We start from the raw sequence: 19,945 nt of genomic DNA, 5'->3' as shown, positions 1-19,945 counted from the left end.
AGCTCAAAGAAAAGAACTGTAAATTTATTGATTACAATGAAATAAATTTACGTTATATGAGTCTCAAAAATGAATTCAAAATAACAAGGAGAATACACTCACTCACTCATTCAGAAGCTAGTTAAACTTAAGCCTAGAAAAACGAACAGAAATACTGGTCAGTGAAAGGGAGCTGAAACGAAAGTCTGGACGCCTGTGATGAACATCAACACACTGCTATTCGCTGTAAGCCCACTTCGCCAATTCACCGTCTAGGTGGAGATTCAGGAACCCGTTGTACAACAGAGGCGCTGTTCTATGCTGGGGACAAACAGTTCTATCCTCGAGGCGACTCAAAGCTGACAAAATTCAAACGGGGAAAAGGGGTAGGGGCTGGCCGTGTTTGCTGGATGTTGGAGTGGTCTAACTCAGCGGTCAGTGGAAAGAAGGCGAACAATATAAGCTCATAATAAATCACTCAGTGGAAGCACTAATGTCATGGGTAAGAATGGACAGTTGTGAAACAGTGACAAATGTTCTGAAAACCATCCCGATCGAAATGAATACATAGACGGTTGAACTGAGTGATGCCCAGTGGGAATTCCACTAGAGTTCGTGGTTTTCTTGCTAAAGTACAATGTCACGAATTTGTATGAATACACTCGCGCAAATTTATGACATTACACCCCATCAAAATCAAACATTTCTTCAGAAAAATTTTACGATATACATACATATAAATCCTAACTCAGTCACACAAGATTCACACTGTGGTGTGTGTACTATCCTGCAACAGGAGAAAAGAGGTGGCAGCATGCAGCAGAGATGATTAGCTGATCTGCACGACAAAATTGCTACACCCGCCAGCTGCACCTGCGAAAGCAATCAAGGTGGAGCATCAAAAGCGTCAGTGCGAGAAACAGTTTTTATTAAATTGCATTTTCTCTCTCTGCCTTGCAGTCAGTACATATGCTACAAAGAGTACACCCTAGCCGAAAATTTTATGTGACAGCCAAGCTTTGTACATTCGAGGTAGCCATTATTTTCGTATTGGATACATTATTAACCAGGAAACGTGGTCCCAGGACTGAATCTCAAAGGACCGTAATAGTTTACTGGTTAAACCTTAAACCTACATTATTATTAACCAGGAAACTTGGTCCCAAGACAGCATCTCAAAGGACCCTTATAGCTTACTGGTTAAATCCTAAACCTACATTATTATTAACCTGAAACGTGGTCCCAGGACAGAATCTCAAAGGACCCTTATAGTTTACTGGTTAAACCCTAAACCTATATTATTATTAACCAGGAAACGTGGTCCCAGGACAAAATCTCAAAGGACCCTTCCACTGTGCCAACAACTTGTTCTGGGCAGCGAGGAGTAATACCAAACACTTATTGTCTGGACTGAACTTCCAAAGCTTTGCCTTCTTATCATAATAAGCTTTCTGAACTTTGTGCGCCTTGATCAGTTCTTCCTTAGCTAACTCGCACGTCGACTGGAGGCGGTCAGCTAGATCAAGGATGTAGGTGTAGGTGGTCTTGACTTCAGGGTCGGGTTCTTCAACATCCCATAACTCGTGAAGGACTTGAAGTGGTCCATGGACCGACCTTCCATACACCAGTTCAAAAGGTGAGAACTTCAAGGAATGCTGTGGGGCTTCTCGATATGCAAATAGAAGAGGAGCAATGAACCGCCGCCATTCCTTTGGCTGTTTGGCGGCCATGCGCTTTAACATCTTCTTGAGAGTCCCACTGAACCTCTCACACAACCCGTTACACATAAGATGATAAGGCGTAGTTCGCAGGCCTCGGATGGATAACAACCCGAATGCTTTGTTCATCATTGCAGTGGTGAACTGCAAACCCCGGTCGCTTAAGACCTCCTTGGAGATACCTACGCGACAGAACACTTCAATCAATACCTCAGCAACAGTGACGGACTCTATATTTTTAAGGGCCACGGCTTCAGGCCACCGTGTGCCGAAATCAGCAATAGTGAGGATATACGTTGATCCATCACTTGCCCTAGGAGAGATTGGCCCAACAATGTCAATTGCTACTCTCTCGAACGGTTCAGAGATTATAGGCATTGCTTTCAGTGGCGCAGGATGGACACGTCCCCGGTCAGTGGTACACTGACACACACATCACAGGAACGCACAAGCCTTGTTATTTCCTGTCCCATTCCTAGCCAGAAAAAGTCAGCATGGATGTGGTCAGAGGTTTTCTTTTGGCCCATGTGACCTCCCATCACTGAACAATGACCTAATTTGAACACTGCTCAGCGATACTTCGCGAGAACGATGAACTGCAGTCGAACCTCGCCCTGGGGTGTTTGTGACTCACGGTATAGCCATCCTCGCTTACGAAGGAACCTGGCTTGACCTTCCCGTGAATACTTAATCACTTTACCCTCCAGCTTCTTCTGCACTGAGGCAAGTGTCGGGTCAGACTGTTGTTCTTGGACAACATCTTGACTACAAATCAGATCTTGTGGCATTGCGAGGGTCAATGGAGTGACACGATTCGGAGCCTTGGCCATGGCTCGTGTTACTGCAACAGCCGAAGTCTGAGTAGGAACATCTACGGCACATCTGTTTTTGACGCCTGGTATGTTGCCAATAATGAGGTCAAACAAAGGTTCTGGCATGACAACAGCAGCTGTCAAGCCAGTGTAGAAAGGAGATGCCACCTGGATACGTGCCTCAGGGAACAATCTCACTGATCCATCAATAAGTCTAACTTGGATCTGCTTACCTGTGTACTCGTTGGGTCGAACTAAACTTTGTTTGACGGAGCAACCTGAGGAACCATTATCTCTCAGAACATTTACGAAAACACCTCCCACAAACCCTGGCTGAGCAAGAAAGGCAGTGTTACTGGTGGAAGGGACTGAGGAGGTAGCAGCCAGTCATAGATGAGATTGCAGAATGAACGATGCAGCAAATGTGGCGCCCTGAGAACTAGATGCCTGAGGGGTCGTGCTCACCATCTGAGGAGTTGGAGCATTGACTACCTGAGATGGAGAGTTCATTGTCGCTGGGGGACTAGTAAACTGTGGAGAAGTACCTTTGCTGGTGGGGTTGGCACCACTGTGCACTTGTTGTGGAATGAAGGCTGCATTTGCATCCTGCCTCCAATACACTAAAGTCGATTGTCCTGACTGAGGGTTACGTGGTTTCTCCTTGCTCTGCTGCTGCTTGAAATACAGGTACTGCTGCTGGTTAGGGTTCTGCTTGTCATACCGCTTCCACTCAGGTGTCTGGGTATTTTGCCCCTGGTCCTTCTTCTGCTGTTTGTTTGGACCTTGGCCATTATTCTGAGAATGGCCTTGTTGCTGGGGTTCAGTCTGAGACGGTTTCCCAGATTTGTCAGCTTTCCTGTTCCAGGTGTGTTGCTTACGAGTTTGATACCCGTACACAGTGAAGAATGCATCAGCCTTCTCCACCATTTGGCTGGCATTCCTTACTTGGCAGATCTTAAGCTGAGCCATAAGCTCAGCAGGCCACGACTTTTCTAGCTGCATGGCAGCATAAGGTCAATTATCCCCTCTTGCGTGGGAGGAGTTTCATCTTTCTCCATCCACTCATCTAAGTAAGCAGTAAGCCGATCAAGAAACTGAAAAGCAGTCTCCTTTTCTTGTAGACGCGCCCTCATAAACTGACTCCTGGTGTCGTCAACTGTGAGACCATATGCGTTGACGAGTGCGGCCTTCATCATTTTATACATGAGATTGTCTCCACGAATTCTATGGAGAATATTGAGGGCAGGGCCCTCAAACAAGCTAAGAAACTGGAGCCGCTTAGCTACCTCATCCACCTGGTACAGCTGAGCCATGCCTTCGAAATGAGCTATGAATGGCTCGATTCGCTCGCCTTCCTTGTATGGAGGAAGCTTGATGTGTGGGGTCGCCGGAACATGTGTAAGGAGAGCGCTCATGGGGCTAGGGTTAGCGCACCAGATGTGTCTGAAGCCAAGGAGTCTCGCTGTAGCTTCAGCATCTCAAGTTCATGTTTCTCACGTGCCTCGCGTTCAGCGCGTTTGTGTTCTCGTTCTCTCTCTCGTTGTTCTCGCTCATATCGCATTGTTCTTGTTCGTATTCGCCTTCTCTCTCGCATTGTTCGCATTGTTTTTGCTTGTGTTCACGTTCTGTCTTGCGTTGTTCTCGCTCGTGTTTGCGCTGAATTTGACGCTTTTCATGGGCATCATTCTCACATTGTTGCTCGTAGCTAAACCGTGAGAGTACATACTCTTTTATTTGTTGAGGGTCAGTAAGCCCCATATCTATGGCTTCCTGTACATATATATTAGTAGCCATAATGCTAACTCAACTAAGGCTGAGTAGACTAAAGACTGAGTACTGACTGCTATTTTCCAGAGAAATGCCAATAATCATAAGTAAAGAATATAGGCACAGGTTGGTGGTGACCAGTTTTATCAAGTTAAACTGGTAAAGAAAGAAAATTAAAAAAAATGCAACTGACTGGGAAAACTATTACGTAAAATTAATAGAAATGAATCAATAACCACCAGTAAGAAAGTGCCTATAGACTTTAATGATAAATATCTAGGTGTGAGTGAGTGAGTATTATCTCGTTAATAGCTTTAGAGCTAGGAGTTAATATCCTGGAATGAAGTCACCAGATGTCACGGGGGGATGTGAATATTAAAAATCAATAATGCTGGATGTTACTTGAAAATAGAGACAAGGAATTAATTTGTGAAAATCTAGCAGTAAGTTTTACTTTATGCCAGCTTCCTTCGCCGATTCTCTAAAGACAAGAATTTATAAACTTTCTCAACAGTACACAGCAGAGACTAATTACTCACGAGTGCTGTTTGTAGTACTGTTAGCCTCTCAAGAAAGTAACTCCACCCCTGACAATCAGTAACTAATGCTAATAATAATAAACAGGTTATTGCCGGTGCTTAACTCCTGGCTGGCACAACGGATTTAAGTTTGATACAAAGGAACTGGCCTAAGTACCAGTTATGAATATTGTAAAGAGTTTGTGCAAGCTAGGAGCAGCAACTAAAATAAGCTTAATGTGGAGAAATAAAACACGAGTCTAATTTTATATAGCTCAAAGAAAAGAACTGTAAATTTATTGATTACAATGAATTAAATTTACATCATATGAGTCTCAAAAATGAATTCAAAATAACAAGGAGAATACACTCACTCGCTCATTCAAAAGCTAATCAAACTTAAGCCAAGAAAAACGAAAAGAAATACTGGTCAGTGAAGGGGAGCCGAAACGAAAGTCTGGACGCCTGTGCTGACCATCAAAACGCTGCTATTCGCTGTAAGTCCACTTTGCCAATTCACCGTCTAGGTGGAGATTCAGGAACTCGCTGTACAATGGATGCGCTGCTCTACGGTGGGCATAAACGGTCCTATCCTCGAGGCGACTCAAAGCTGACTAATTCAAATGGGGAAAAGGGGTAGGGGCTGACCGTTTTTGCCAGATGTAGGCGTGGCCTAACTCAACGGTCAAAGGAAAGAGGGCGAACAATATAGGCTCACAATAAATCACTCAGGGAAAGCACTAATGTCATGGGTAAGAATGGTCAGTTGTAAAACAGTGACAAATGTTCTGCAAACCATCCCGATCGAAGTGAATACATGGACGGTTGAACTGAGTGATGCCCAGTGGGAATTCCACTAGAGTTCGTGGTTTTCTCACTAAAGTACATTGTCACGAATTTGTATGAATACACTCGCACAAATTCGTGAGTCATCATCATCATCATCATCATCCCTGTCTTCGTCGTAGTGATCATCATCATTGTCGTTACATCATCATCATCCCTGTCGTCGTCGTAGTGTTCATCATCATTATCGTTCCATCATCATCATCATCATCATCATCATCATCGTCATCATCATCATCATCATCATCATCATCATCCCTGTCTTCGTCGTAGTGTTCATCATCATTGTCGTTACATCATCATCATCATCATCATCATCATCATCATCATCATCGTCATCATCATCATCATCATCATCATTATCCCTGTCTTCGTCGTAGTGTTCATCATCATTGTCGTTACATCATCATCGTCATCATCATCATCATCATCATCGTCATCATCATCATCTTCATCATCATCATCATCATCATCCCTGTCTTCGTCGTAGTGTTCATCATCATTGTCGTTACATCATCATCGTCATCGTCATCATCATCATCATCATCGTCATCATCATCATCGTCATCATCATCATCATCATCATCATCATCATCATCATCCATGTCTTCGTCGTAGTGTTCATCATCATTGTCGTTACATCATCATCGTCATCGTCATCATCATCGTCATCATCATCATCATCATCATCATCATCATCATCATCATCATTATCCCTGTCTTCGTCGTAGTGTTCATCATCATTGTCGTTACATCATCATCATCATCATCATCATCATTATCCCTGTCTTCGTCGTAGTGTTCATCATCATTGTCGTTACATCATCATCGTCATCGTCATCATCATCGTCATCATCATCATCATCATCATCATCATCATCATCATCATCATCATCATCATTATCCCTGTCTTCGTCGTAGTGTTCATCATCATTGTCGTTACATCATCATCATCATCATCATCATCATCATCATCATCATCATCATCATCATCATCATCATCATCATCATCATCCCTGTCTTCGTCGTAGTGTTCATCATCATTGTCGTTACATCATCATCGTCATCGTCATCATCATCGTCATCATCATCATCATCATCATCATCATCATCATCATCATCATCCCTGTCTTCGTCGTAGTGTTCATCATCATTGTTGTTACATCATCATCGTCATCATCATCGTCATCATCATCATCGTCATCATCGTCATCATCATCATCATCATCATCATCGCTGTCTTCGTCGTAGTGTTCATCATCATTATCGTTCCATCATCATCATCATCATCATCATCATCATCATCATCCCTGTCTTCGTCGTAGTGTTCAACATCATTGTCGTTACATCATCATCGTCATCATCATCATTATTCCTGTCTTCGTCGTAGTGTTCATCATCATTGTCGTTACATCATCATCGTCATCATCATCATCATCATCGTCATCATCCCTGTCTTCGTCGTAGTGTTCATCATCATTGTCATTACATCATCATCGTCATCATCATCATCATCATCATCCCTGTCTTCGTCGTAGTGTTATCATCATTGTCGTTACATCATCATCATCATCATCATCATCATCATCATCCCTGTCTTCGTCGTAGTGTTCATCATCATTGTCGTTACATCATCATCATCATCATCATCATCATCATCATCATCATCCCTGTCTTCGTCGTAGTGTTCATCATCATTGTCGTTACATCATCATCATCTTCACTCACCTCATTAAGGGATGCAAGCCAGTGAGACAAAGTATGTTAAGCATGTCAGGTTTGAATGACCAGGTTACATTATGTTAAGCTGGGCATACAACGATACACAAGATGGATGGTATATTGCACCCTTGTATCGTGTGGTCCTGGCTCAGTCTGCTGGTATGGGGACAGCAGAGATTTAGGCTTCATCATGAAAATACTAATCCACCATGCAGTCAGTGAAAGCATAAAAGTGGAGAGTATTAAGGATGTAAAGATTTATGGAAAGTAGTAAAAATGTAGAAAAGAGGGAGAGGGAGTGGGAGACGGAGGATGAGATGGAGGGATGGAGTGGAGAGGTATATAAGACAGGGGGATGTGAGCTGGGGAGAGGCCAGCGAAATGGCAGGAGACAGGGTGACATGGAGGCTATTTGTTTGTGGGCACCCGTTACGGGATTAAGGCGTCTGGCTATACACAGATAAACAGTAAAGATTTATGGGAAGTAGAAACTGTTATCGCTGACTGAACCGTCCCTGCAACGCATGGACCTATATTGTTACTGGGTAAGGAAGCTCCCTAACACCTCTTCCTTAGTGATTTATTTTGAGATATGGCTGGTTAATATCCTTCTGCACGTTATTTTTGCAGAGTATAGTGATGTTAGAAGTAGTTATGTAACACTGAAGAGTACAGTAAGGCATAATAAACAAACCGCTTAGGAAAAGGTGTCAGGGACCTTCCTTAACTGACAAGAACACGGGCCATGGTGTAATATATGGACCACCCTTAGCTTGAAATAGGTAGATATAAGCTGGGTGAGATTAAGGTGAGCCCACAGATAAAGGTGAAATAGCATGTTTTACCTGACAGATCCATAACCCTTTGCGGCTCAGTTGATGGCCAAGTGAAGTCAGATTGGAAGGTCAATTTAACTATTAATGAAGGAGACCCATGTCCACTTCATTGCTGTATTTCACATAAATTCACGCAACTGCGACTTAGTTTTCAAGTTGTAGGTTTGACCCAGTTCCATCAGGTGAATTTACACTGAGTATTGTATGTTCTCAGTGGCAGCGTTCTCAGTGTTGATCCTGTGTTCTTCTCTCCCTACAGGTGCCACTGGGGACTGGGTCAATCGCTTCACTTCCCAAATGAAGGCCAAGTTCCAGGTACCATACTCACAATTTTTCTTGAGCATGATTTGAGTATGAGATTGTTACTTTATGCTTTTATTTCCACTCCTGACACTTTATGGCCAATCTTGAGTTAGTATTATGATGAAAAATTTATACCAAAGACAATGATCTGTGATATTATTGAACCACTGCAACTGAGATTTGTTTATTGCAATAATTGACTAGGATCTTTATTCTTCTCCAGGCTTGGGTGGAGACAGGGAGTAAGGGAGTCGGGGAGGTGCCACCTAGGTACACCCAGGGATAAAAGTTCACTTAACTTTACACCTGTTCTGCTTCCCACTCTCCTCTGTTGGCTGATGTTCAAATGGTGAGAAGCCTGGTTTGTTTCTCATCCCATTAATAATGCCCTCTGATCTAAACTATTAGCTGTGGAGGGGTGGGTGATGTCCTGCTCTAAGTGAAGCTAAGTGAACTCATTCAGCTTAGTTTAAGGACACATCCGATGCATGGATGTCCGGAGGGGTGGGTGGGTTGTAGTATGGTGTTGTGATCGAGGTGTTGTATTGCCCTGCACATGAGTACAGTAGGTAGGTGTTGTTTCATTGTTAGTGTTGGAATATCTGGAGATGGGATATTGTTGTAGAGGGTTTGATAATGTTTGTGTGGTGAGTGTTTTATGTGCCTAGGTGTGTTGTGTGTTTCTTTCATATAAGGGCAAGGGTATTGTGTATTGGAGACGGCTGCTGTAGAGAATTGTGTGCCCCTCATATCGAGGTAGTTCTGACAGGGAGGATTTTTGTTTCAGATTGCAAGTTAGCTGTTGGTGTGATTTTGGTGGAACCAGTGGTGATGCATAAAGCATTATTCTGTATGATCTGCAATATATTGTAGCGAACATTTGATAGGATGGGAGCCCATGCCGGGGAGGCATATGACATTACTCATCTCATGTTTGTTGGGTGAGGAGAGTGTTTCTTTTTGTTCAACAGAGTGTGGCCTTATAGTTGGCCTTAGTGAACTGAGTCTGAGGATGCACCGCCTCTTGATGTACATGGCCCTTGAAGGTGAGTCCAATGTTATACTGTATGTCACTCCAAGGGTCTTAACAGAGGGTGTGTGGGGCACATGTACATTGTTAAGTGTGATGTGGGGGGAGTACCTGTGGTCATGTTTACTGCTGATGATGAGTGTGGTGCTGGAGTTGACTGGGGCAATCTTCAGCCTGTTGTCCACACAAGTCAGCAGTGTGCTGAGTAAGTCCTGTTGCGGTGTGCAGTCTGTGTTTGCAACGAAGTGTGTGGTTATTTTGGTGATGTCATCTGCATACTGAGGCAATGTTTATAAGTGGGTGGGGTGTGGGAATATGCGTGTATAGGTCGAAGAGTATGGGTGAGACAAGAAAGCCCTGTGGAGCTACGTTAGGGAAATTTCTTCTTCATGATGACTTGCCGTGGAATATAACATTTGCTTATCTACCAGATAAATAGTTGGCAAGCCAACAGTTAGTGTTGTTTTCCATATTCATTTTCATTATCTTGGTGATTACTTTGCACTGCGGGATGGCATCTACAGCTTTACTTATCTGTTGTGAGAAGTGTACTCTGACCTGGTGTCGTGGAGTTCATGCCATTCGATGCTCGTTGCGTGATATTAGCCAGTAAGGTGCTTGTAGAATACATTGCTTTGAATCCGTGCAAGGGGGACATGGGGAATGACTTTATTGAGAATGAGACATTCACCTATTTTGGATGGTGTGCTAAGAAGTGTTACGAGTCTGTGCAAAGAAGGGAGTGTCGGGTCATTGTTTGGTTTAGGTACAGTGGTGACTGTTCCATGTTTCCAAATACTGGGAATGCTGCAGTGTGATTATTAGTAGTTGCTGATGTTTGTCAGGGTCTGGATGCCTTGTGGTCCTTAATGTTTTAGGTGCAGGTTGCTGATACCGTCTGGCCCTGTGCTTGTAAGGTTCTTTTTGTTGATATTAAGTGTCTCTTCCGGAGCGAAGGAGGTTGCACTGTGATCGAGAGAAAAGGATGGCCTATGTTGAGAGGTTTGTTTTCAGACCCCGTGCGTGTTATGATTTATGTTTTGTAGTGATTTATAAGAATATTTGCTTGTTCATTGTAGGATGTGATGCGTTGGGTGTTGGAGGTGATGGTAGCGTGGGTCTTGTGAAGTGCATGTTTGTGATTTAGTGATACTGTTAAATATTTTGTAGAGTCTAGAGGTGTCTGTGAAGTGACAAAGTGTTTTTACAAAGGCTTTTCAGTTTTCCATTTTCTTTGTACAAAAATGTTGTTGATCACTTTGTTTAATTCTTGGAGCCTTGTGATGGTGTGTTGTGTGTGTGGAACAGGTGAGGTGTGTTTAAATCTGTTGCATTGCCTTATGAGGCAGACAATCTTTGGTGAAAAGTTTGGGTTTTAATGTATTCTGTTGCCTCGTGGGTTGTGGTGTTCGTGTGTGTTGAGTATGATGTTGTGGATTAGTAAAGATGCAATTGGAGCTGCATGTTTCTCAGCCGTTAGATGATTTTCCCTGACAGTGTGTATCAGGGAGCAATATGATGGACATTCCCTAACTGTGAAGTAGATGCAGTGGAATAGCTGAGAGGTATGGTATATATGGTATGTTTCTCTGCTCGTAGACAATTTTCTGTGGTACTGTACTGTACATCAGGGAGGAAAGTGATGTACTGTACATGCTGTAAGTGTGAAGTACTCGTAGATGCACTGGAATAGCTGAGAGAGACTTAGTATGTTTCTCTGCCCATAGATGATCCTCTTTGGTGTGAAATGTCAGGAAGAAAGTGACACTTATTTGATCATGAACTAGACGCAGTGGAACAGTAGGCTAACTTGATGGTGGAGTTGTTGTTTCATGAGTTCAAACCTTCCTATATAAAGGATATATTAACTCTTGCTATACTATATATCTGTGGCAATATTTTCTTAATACTTTGAAGACTAATTATCTATTTCTGTATACTTGTAGTTTATTCTGCTACTATCACTATTTTTTGTTAATATTACTCTGATCGAAATCTTTATGAATTTTACAAAATAAAGTTTTTATTCAAGTTTATGAATATTTTGTATTATATGACCCATAACTCTTGTACAACATTTTGTTCAAATGATACCAGAACTCTGAGCTGACTCTGTCTTATAAATATGGCCTTTGACCTTCCCCTGTGACCTTGACCTTTGATTGTGCTCATAAATACATCCTGTTATTCGTGTCTTATCCACAACCTTTCACAAGTGATGTAAAGTTGACCTTGCCCCATGATCTAGAAATTTGACTTATAGTTCTAAAAAAAAAAAAAAAATGCTTTACTCCATGCCCCACCCTCAGCCATTCAGCCAGGCTATAGTAAAATCAGACTACAACTGTTTGAGTTATTTTGTTAACCATTACATATCCGAATCGAAAATTTGACCTTGACCTGTGACCTTGAGTGTTCTCAAAACTGAATCACCCAATTCCTGCCATACCCTCAGCTCTTCTTCCAAGTTTTGTCATAACTGGATAAAAACTGTTGACGTTGATTTTGCTGAATCATCGTTTGACCCAGCCCCGTGACCTGCATCTTTGACTCATTGTTCCTGAAAGACAAGAACATTCCTCTTGTTCTGTCCTTCAACCGTTCCCCCAATTCTGACTGAAAGCAGATTACAACTTTTTAAACTATTTTTTTAAACACACACACACACACACACACACACACACACACACACACACACACACACACACACACACACACACACACACACATCAAAACAAAACATCCGTTCTCGTTTCGTGAGTCCTGGGTACAAAAACGTGATTTGGGTTGAGAGGGGTGGGGGGGATGGGTTTGGGTTGTGGTGGGTGTTGGAGCAAGGAAGATGTAATACTTACCTGTTAACAAAGGTGGTGCAGGTTGCCTTCAGTGGATCTGTCTATCCCATTCTCTTCTCTCTCTCCGAGTATGCCTAGGGAAGTCCAGTCCAGCTGTTGTAAACAACAATAACAGCAATAAAGCCGTTCAGTCTCTCTCCCAGTATTGCGTTTTCCCACCCACCTCCCTCGGGAGTCGCCTCCGCCCAAAACCGAGTCAGCAGATTATTGCTTTGCACAAAAATTACTTCACTTTTATTTATGCCTTGCGCTACTACAGCATCACTATATTAATTCCTATATTTATTGTGGAAAAATATCAGAAAAAATATTTCATTCCTTTATAAATAATATATTGTAAAGAAAGATGTAATTGTTCTTGATTTGTCTGGAGATAATTAAAGTTGATTTAAAAGTATGTAACCGAACACTTTTATTCCCAATTTTCACCTTGGATTAAAAGATGCCAGAAAAATAGTTGTAATATTTCTTAATCTGAACGATGAGAAAATAATTAAACAAATATCTAAATAAAAAAAAAACGAAACAAGTTCCGAACTGCTACATCTTGCTTACTATACCTTTGAAGTATGAAACTGCTTGCACCACACATGCTTGGCATCGCCACACACCTACTGCAGGCCAGCGTTGAGAGATGAATTGGATAGACGCCTCGTCTTGTATGACAATGAGCATTTGCGAGTTAATACTAGCTGGTATAGATTTATTCATACCAAGTCAACAGTTCACTAAAAGGTCGAACTCTCCAGAATGATTTGACAGCAATTGTGCCAGAGTAACAGCCCAAATGTCATTAGCATAAAACTCTTACATAAAATCAAAAACATCTGAATCACTCTCTCGGTTTAAAATTGTTAGAACCATGCAAAAGCTGTAATAAATCTCGCTAAATCAAACTTTCCTCAAAATCAAGCATCAAAACTACTTAACAACCCTAATGACAATTGAATATTCTGGTCAACTCTCAATTCTTTCAAAAATAACTTTAACAAGTCATCATCCATTCCCCCACTAAAATCTTCAGATGGCAACATTACAAATGACCCGCGTGGGAATGCAGATATCTTTGCCGGTACATTTGCCAGTAATTCTTCCTTAGAGGAAGCCAGCCAGAACGTCCCAGCACTAGAACTTAACTCTCCCGAAATTGTTCCACTTAAGCTTCAGACAAGATACGTAAAATCCATCCTAGACATTTTACGTACCAACAAAGCTCCAGGACCAGATGGAATTTTTCCAATAATTTTGAAGAAGTGTTCCCCAGAGGCTGCCTCTGTTCTAGCTAAATTATTCAGACTATGCATTCGTTCTTCTTCGTTCCCTAATTCATGGGAAGAACCCAATATCCACCCAATTCCAAAGAAAGGAAGTTCCTCTGACTCCTCTGATTACAGAACAATAGCTGTCACATCTTCTCTTGGTAAAGTATTTCAAATTTTAATTAATAAGCACATAGTTAAATGTCTTGAATCCAACGATTTAATTAGTGATAGACAATATAATTTTCGCCACGAAAGATCAACCACTGACGTATTCAATCTCCTGACTTGTACCATCCATCAATCAATCGACCTACATGGCGAAACTCATGCAGTAGCCCTTGATATTTCTAAAGCTTTCAACAGAGTATGGCACCATTCCCTGCTGTCCAAACTCCCTTGCTATGGACTAATATCTTTTGTTCCTCTGCTTTCCTCATACCTCAGTGACAGAAAAATCAAATTAAAGGTAGATGATGTACATTCCACTCAGATAATGCTGGCGTGCCACAAGGATCAGTTCTGGCGCCAACCCTGTTCCCAGTTCATACTAATGATCTCTTATTTGTCACCCATAAACCCATCCATTCATATGCAGATGACTCAACACTTCATAGTTCATTCACACTCACCCATTTACAGTGTCAAATATCTCTAACTCTCAACTCAGTACATCCATCTCCATAAATCAAGACTTATCTACTATCAATGAATGGAGACAAAACAATCTTGTCTCATTTAATGCTAGTAAAACCGTATATATACAATTTACTAATGGACTGATGCTGCCAGATTCGTATATTACCTTCAATGCTACCAGTATTCCCATTTCTAAAAGTATTGAAATTCTTGGCGTCTCACTTAACAATGCCCTCAGCTGGACCTCTCATGTCAGATCACTTGCTAAAATCGCCTCAAAGAAACTTGGATTATTGTACAGAGTCCGTAACTTCTTCACTGATGAGCAGTTAGCTATAATTTATAAGTCATGTGTGCTCTCAGCTTGAATATTGCTCACCCTTGTGGAATGGATGTGGAGAGGTTGCATTAAAACAACTAGACAAATTTTAGAACAAAGCTGCTGGAATTATTTATAACCCTCCTATTATAAATAAATTACCTCACCAACAAGTAAGAAGAAATGTTGCCTCCCTTGCATTAATTTACAGATATTTTTATAGCAAATGCTCAGACGAAGTTGCGTCCACTGTGCCATCTCTCCATGCCTTCCCTTGTGCTACACGGGCATCTGGTAGCGCTCATGACTGGAATGTCACTCAGTCATAATGCAGAACTTCTGCCTATCAGAATTCTTTCATTCCTCGAACTGCATCTCTCTGGAACTCGCTTCCCTAGAGTTGTTTCCCTGCAAACTTCAACCTTCAGTTGTTCAAGTCCAACTGTTACCGATATTTTATGAATGGAGGACACCAGTAATCTGGTGTATGGATTATTTTTTTTCACTCATTTGTTTCCCCTACCTCTGTTCCGTTATTTAAAAAAAGAAAGAAAAAAACATGAACCATCTCCATTCTACTCCACATGACTTTTATTAGGCTTAGGATATACTTCTCACACTGAAGGGATTAATGAACGTTGCATCTAACTCCTCCAGTTCACAGTCTCGCCTAAGCGGAAGAACATCATCTGGAGAGAGCAAGAATAATTCTGAAACAAAAATGGCAAAGAATGGGTTAATTATCTTTCTAGTTTCAGTTAATACCCAGTTGTGTATACGGGGGGGGGGGGCACTCAGCCATGCCCCCCCTCCTTTTGTCCCAGTAGGCCTACATATCTGCAGCTCTAAATACGTATACAAAACAGACCGCTATCACAAAAACTGCAAGATATTGAAGTGGATCTAGTGCAAGCTCTTGACAGTGTGAAAGACCGTAATGATGTGTTGCAAATGTACAGGAATGATTATACATTCAAAAAACTGTTTGAGGCTGCTAACAAAAGTGTGGAAGAGAGATTCAAGCCCCAGGGAGTGTAGGCCGACAACAGTACTGGTCTAATCCCCCATTGAATCTGGTGATGCAGAAGCATACTCCTACCAGAAACGAGCTGTTTTTTTGCCTGATATTGATACAGTATTACAGTTGCTGAATGAGTGCTTCACTTCAAAGCATTCCTCATGGCAGAAGCTATGCTATATCTTAACTTCCCTTTGTGTAAATAAGCATTCCCAGATGTACATGAAGCAGCTGCAATATACAGTAAGTTCCTCAAAGGTAGCATAGAGAAGTTGGAAGCAGAATACTACAGATGGCAAAACACATGAAAGAATCGGGAGGAGAAAGATAGACCACAATCTGTTATTGCATCTCTGAATGTCTGCAAAGAATTTGGCACTTATCCTAACACTGAAACACTGTTGCATATCTTTGCAGCACTTCCGGTGACAACTGCTACAAGTGAACGGTCATTCAGCTGCTTAAAGTATCTGAAGTCATATCTGCTCTCCACCATATCCGAGCAAAGACTGAATGGATAGCCTTACTTTTTGTACATAAGGATATTGAGTTGAACTATGATGAAGTAATTAATGAATTCAGCCGTAAAAACAGGCTACTTGATTTCAAATGATTAACTCTCACACTTCTCTAGTGAGTAAGTAATCTCTCTCTCTCTCTCTCTCTCTCTCTCTCTCTCTCTCTCTCTCTCTCTCTCTCTCTCTCTCTCTCTCTCTCTTAACTTCATTAATGCTAGTTTTAGTTTAATGTGCTTATTGTTTCATATGCAGTACTCTCTCTCTCTCTTTGTCTCTCTCTCTCTAAGTCATTAATGCTAGTTTTAACTTTTTATATGTTTCATATAAAAAGGAACATTGCAACTTCCAGAATGAAGGAATCAATAATTGTAGATTACGGTCTAGCAGTTTTTTTTTTTTTTTAATACATGCTGGATACTGTAGAATTCCCTAATTAAATACTTTTCAAACAGCTCATTTTTGTTTTAGCCAAGATACATAAGCTTCTTTATATTGTTGTCAAGAATTCGCACGAGCGTATTTATAAATTCGTGACATTGTACGTCAGTGAGAAAACCACGAATTCTAGTGGAATTCCACTGCGCATCACTCAGTTCAATCGTCCTCGTATTCAATCGATCGGGATGGTTTTCAGAACATTTTTTCACTGTTTCACAGGTGATCATTCTTATGCACGACATTTGTGCCTTCACTGAGTGATTTATTGTCAGCATATATCGTTCATTTTCTCTTCGTTGCCCGTTGAAGCTAGGCCACGCCCTACTTTTGGCAAACACGGCCAGCCCCTGCCTCTTTCGTAGTTTGAATTTAGTCAGCTTTGAGTCGTCATGAAAGTAGGACCGTTTGTGCCCAGCGTAAGGCAGCGTCGCCGTTGTACAGCGAGTTCCTGAATCTCCACCTAGACAGTGAATTGGCAAAGCGGGATTAGCGAATTGCAGCATCTGACGTCCTGCACAGGCGCCCAGTTCTTTTCTCTCAGCTCCCCTCCACCGACCAGTATTTCTTTTCATTTTTCTACGCTTAAGTGTGTTTAGCTTTTGAATGAGCGAGTGAGTGTATTCTCCTTGTTATTTTGAATTCATTTTTCAGACTCATGTAATGTAAATTTATTTCGTTGTAATTAATAAATTTACAGTTCTTTTCTTTGAGCTTAATGTAGTTAAACTCATGTTTTATTTCTTCACATTAAGCTTATTTTAGTTGCCGCTCCTAGTTTGCAAAAACGTTTTACATTATTCGTAACTGGTACTTAGGCCAGTTCTTTTGTATCAAACTTAAATCCGTTGTGCAAGCCAGGAGTTAAGCACCGGCAAGATCCCATTTATCATTATTAGCAGTAGTTATTGATCGTCAGGGGTGAAGTCACTTTCTCGAGAGGCTAACAGTACTACAAACAGCACTCGTGAGTAATTAGTCTCTGCTGTGTGCTGTTGAGAAAGTTTATAAATTCTTGTCTTTAGAGAATTGGCGAAGTAAGCTAGCATAAAGTAAAATTTACCGCTAGATTTTCACAAGTTCATTCCTTGTCTCTATTTTCAAGTAACATCCAGCATTCTTAATTTTTAATTTCACATCACCCCGTGACATCTGGCGACCTCATTCCAGGATATTAACTCTAGCTCTAAAGTTATTAACGAGATAATACTCACTCACTCACACCTAGGTATTTATCATTAAAGTCTATAGGCACTTTCTTACTGGTGGTTATTGATTCATTTCTGTTAATTTTATGTAATAGTTTTCCCAGTCAGTTTTATTTCTTTCTTTCTTTACCAGTTTAACTTGATAAAACTGGTAACCACCAACCTATGCCAATATTCTTTAATTTTGATTATTGGAATTTCTCTGCAAAAATAACAATCAGTACTCAGTCTTTACTCACTCAGCCTTAGCTGAGTTATGATCATGACTACTAATACCTATGTGCAGGAAGCCAAAGATATGGGGCTTAGCGACCCCTAACAAATCAAGGAATACGTCCTCTCACGATTTAGTTACAAGCAGCAATGTGAGAATGATGCTCGTGAAGAGCGTCGAATTCAGCGTGAGGAACGCGAGAGAGAACATGAACACGAATGAAAACAATACGAGGAACGTGAGAGAGACCGTGAACATCAGCGAGAACAACGTGAAAGAGAACGTGAATACGAGCGAAAACAGCGAGAGAGCGAACGTGAATACGAGCGAGAACAACGAGAACACGAAAGTGCCGAGCGCGAGACACGTGAGAAACATGAACTTGAGATGCTGAAGCTCAAGCGAGACTCCTTGGCTTCAGACACATCTGGTGCAGCTAACCCAAGCTCCACGAGCGCTCTCCCTGCACATGTTCTGACGACCCCACACATCAAGCTTCCTCCATACAAGGAAGGTGAGTGAATCGAGCCATTCATAGCTCGTTTCGAAGACATGGCTCAGCTGTACCAGCTGGATGAGGCAGGTAAGCGGCTCCAGTTTCTTAGCATGTTTGAGGGCCCAGCCCTCGATATTCTCCACAGAATTCGTGAAGACAATCTCACTTATGAGATGATGAAGGCCGCACTCGTCAAAGCGTACGGTCTCGCAGTTGACGACGCCAGGAGTCAGTTTATGAGGGCTCGTCTACAAGAAAAAGAGACTGCTGTTCAGTTTCTTGATCGGCTTACTGCTTACTTAGATGAGTGGATGGAGAAAGATGAAACTCCTCCCACGCAAGAGGGGATAATTGACCATATGCTGCACATGTAGCTAGAAAATTCGTCGCCTGCTGAGCTTATGGCTTAGCTTAAGATCTGCCAGGTAAGGGATGCCAGCCAAATGGTGGAGAAGGCTGATGCATTCTTCACTGCATATGGGTATCAAACTCGTAAGCAATACACCTGGAACAGGAAAGCTGACAAATCTGGGAAACCATCTCAGACTGAACCCCAGCAACAAGGCCGTTCTCAGAATAATGGCCAAGGTCCAAACCCACTGCAGAAGAAGGACCAGGGGCAAAATACCCAGAAATCTGAGTGGAAACGGTACGACAAGTACCCTAACCAGCAGCAGTATCAGCCACGCAATCAAAGGTAGGGACAAACCTTTTCAGCACTAGCCCCAGTGTACTGGAGGCAGGAAGCGAACGCAGCCTTCATTCCTCAACAGCAGCATGGTGGTGTCGTCCCTAGCAGTACGGGTACTTCCTCACAGTTCACTAGTTCCCCAGTGACAGCGAACCCTCCTCCACAGATGATCAACGCTCCATCTCCCCAGACAGTGAGTACAACCCCTCAGGTTTCTAATTCTTGAGGCACCATGTTTGTCGCATCATTCGTTCAGCAGCCTTATCAGTGGCTGGCTGCTTCCTCCACAGGCCCTCTCACAGGCAACAGTGCCTTCCATGTTCAGCCAGGGTTTGTGGAAGGCATCCCTTTAAAGGTCCTGAAAGACAATGGTTCCTCAGGTTGCTCTGTTGGGCAGAGTCTAGTTCGGCCTGAGGAGTACACAGGTCGACAGATCCAAGCTCAGCTTAGTGACGGATCTGTGAGATTGTTCCTTGAGGCACGTATCCAGGTGGCATCTCCTTTCTACACTGGCTTGACAGTCGCAGTTGTCATGCCAGAACCTTTGACCTTATCATAGGCAATATTCCAGGTGCCAAGTGTAGTTGCACCATAGATGACGCTACTCAGACTTTGGCTACAAGAACACGAGCCATGGCTGTGGCTCCGAACTGTGTCACCCCTGTGACCATTGCATCACCGCAAGATCTGATATGTAGCCAAGATGTTGTTCAAGAACAACATTCTGACCCGACACTTGCTGCTGTGCGGAAGAAACAAAAG

The 19,945-nt window shown here is 42.2% G+C and overlaps 1 protein-coding gene across 1 annotated transcript in view; it reads left to right on the top strand.

The window, feature by feature from the left end:
* Window positions 1-8,787, top strand: part of LOC145394445 (sulfotransferase 1C4-like) — a 16,504-nt gene extending 7,717 nt beyond the window's left edge. The window contains exons 7-8 of the mRNA XM_080268307.1: window positions 8,458-8,513; window positions 8,725-8,787. Coding sequence (XP_080124433.1) covers window positions 8,458-8,513; window positions 8,725-8,787 — 119 coding nt within the window. The remainder of the gene's footprint in view (window positions 1-8,457; window positions 8,514-8,724) is intronic.
* The last annotated feature ends 11,158 nt before the right edge of the window (window positions 8,788-19,945 follow it).

This window comes from Coenobita brevimanus, chromosome 27 (assembly GCF_032717465.1).
Source record: "Coenobita brevimanus isolate Jiangsu-jjx chromosome 27, ASM3271746v2, whole genome shotgun sequence".
Taxonomy (NCBI): domain Eukaryota; kingdom Metazoa; phylum Arthropoda; class Malacostraca; order Decapoda; family Coenobitidae; genus Coenobita; species Coenobita brevimanus.
The sequence above is the reverse complement of the archived record's forward strand: the minus strand, read 5'-3'. Positions and strand labels throughout refer to the sequence as shown.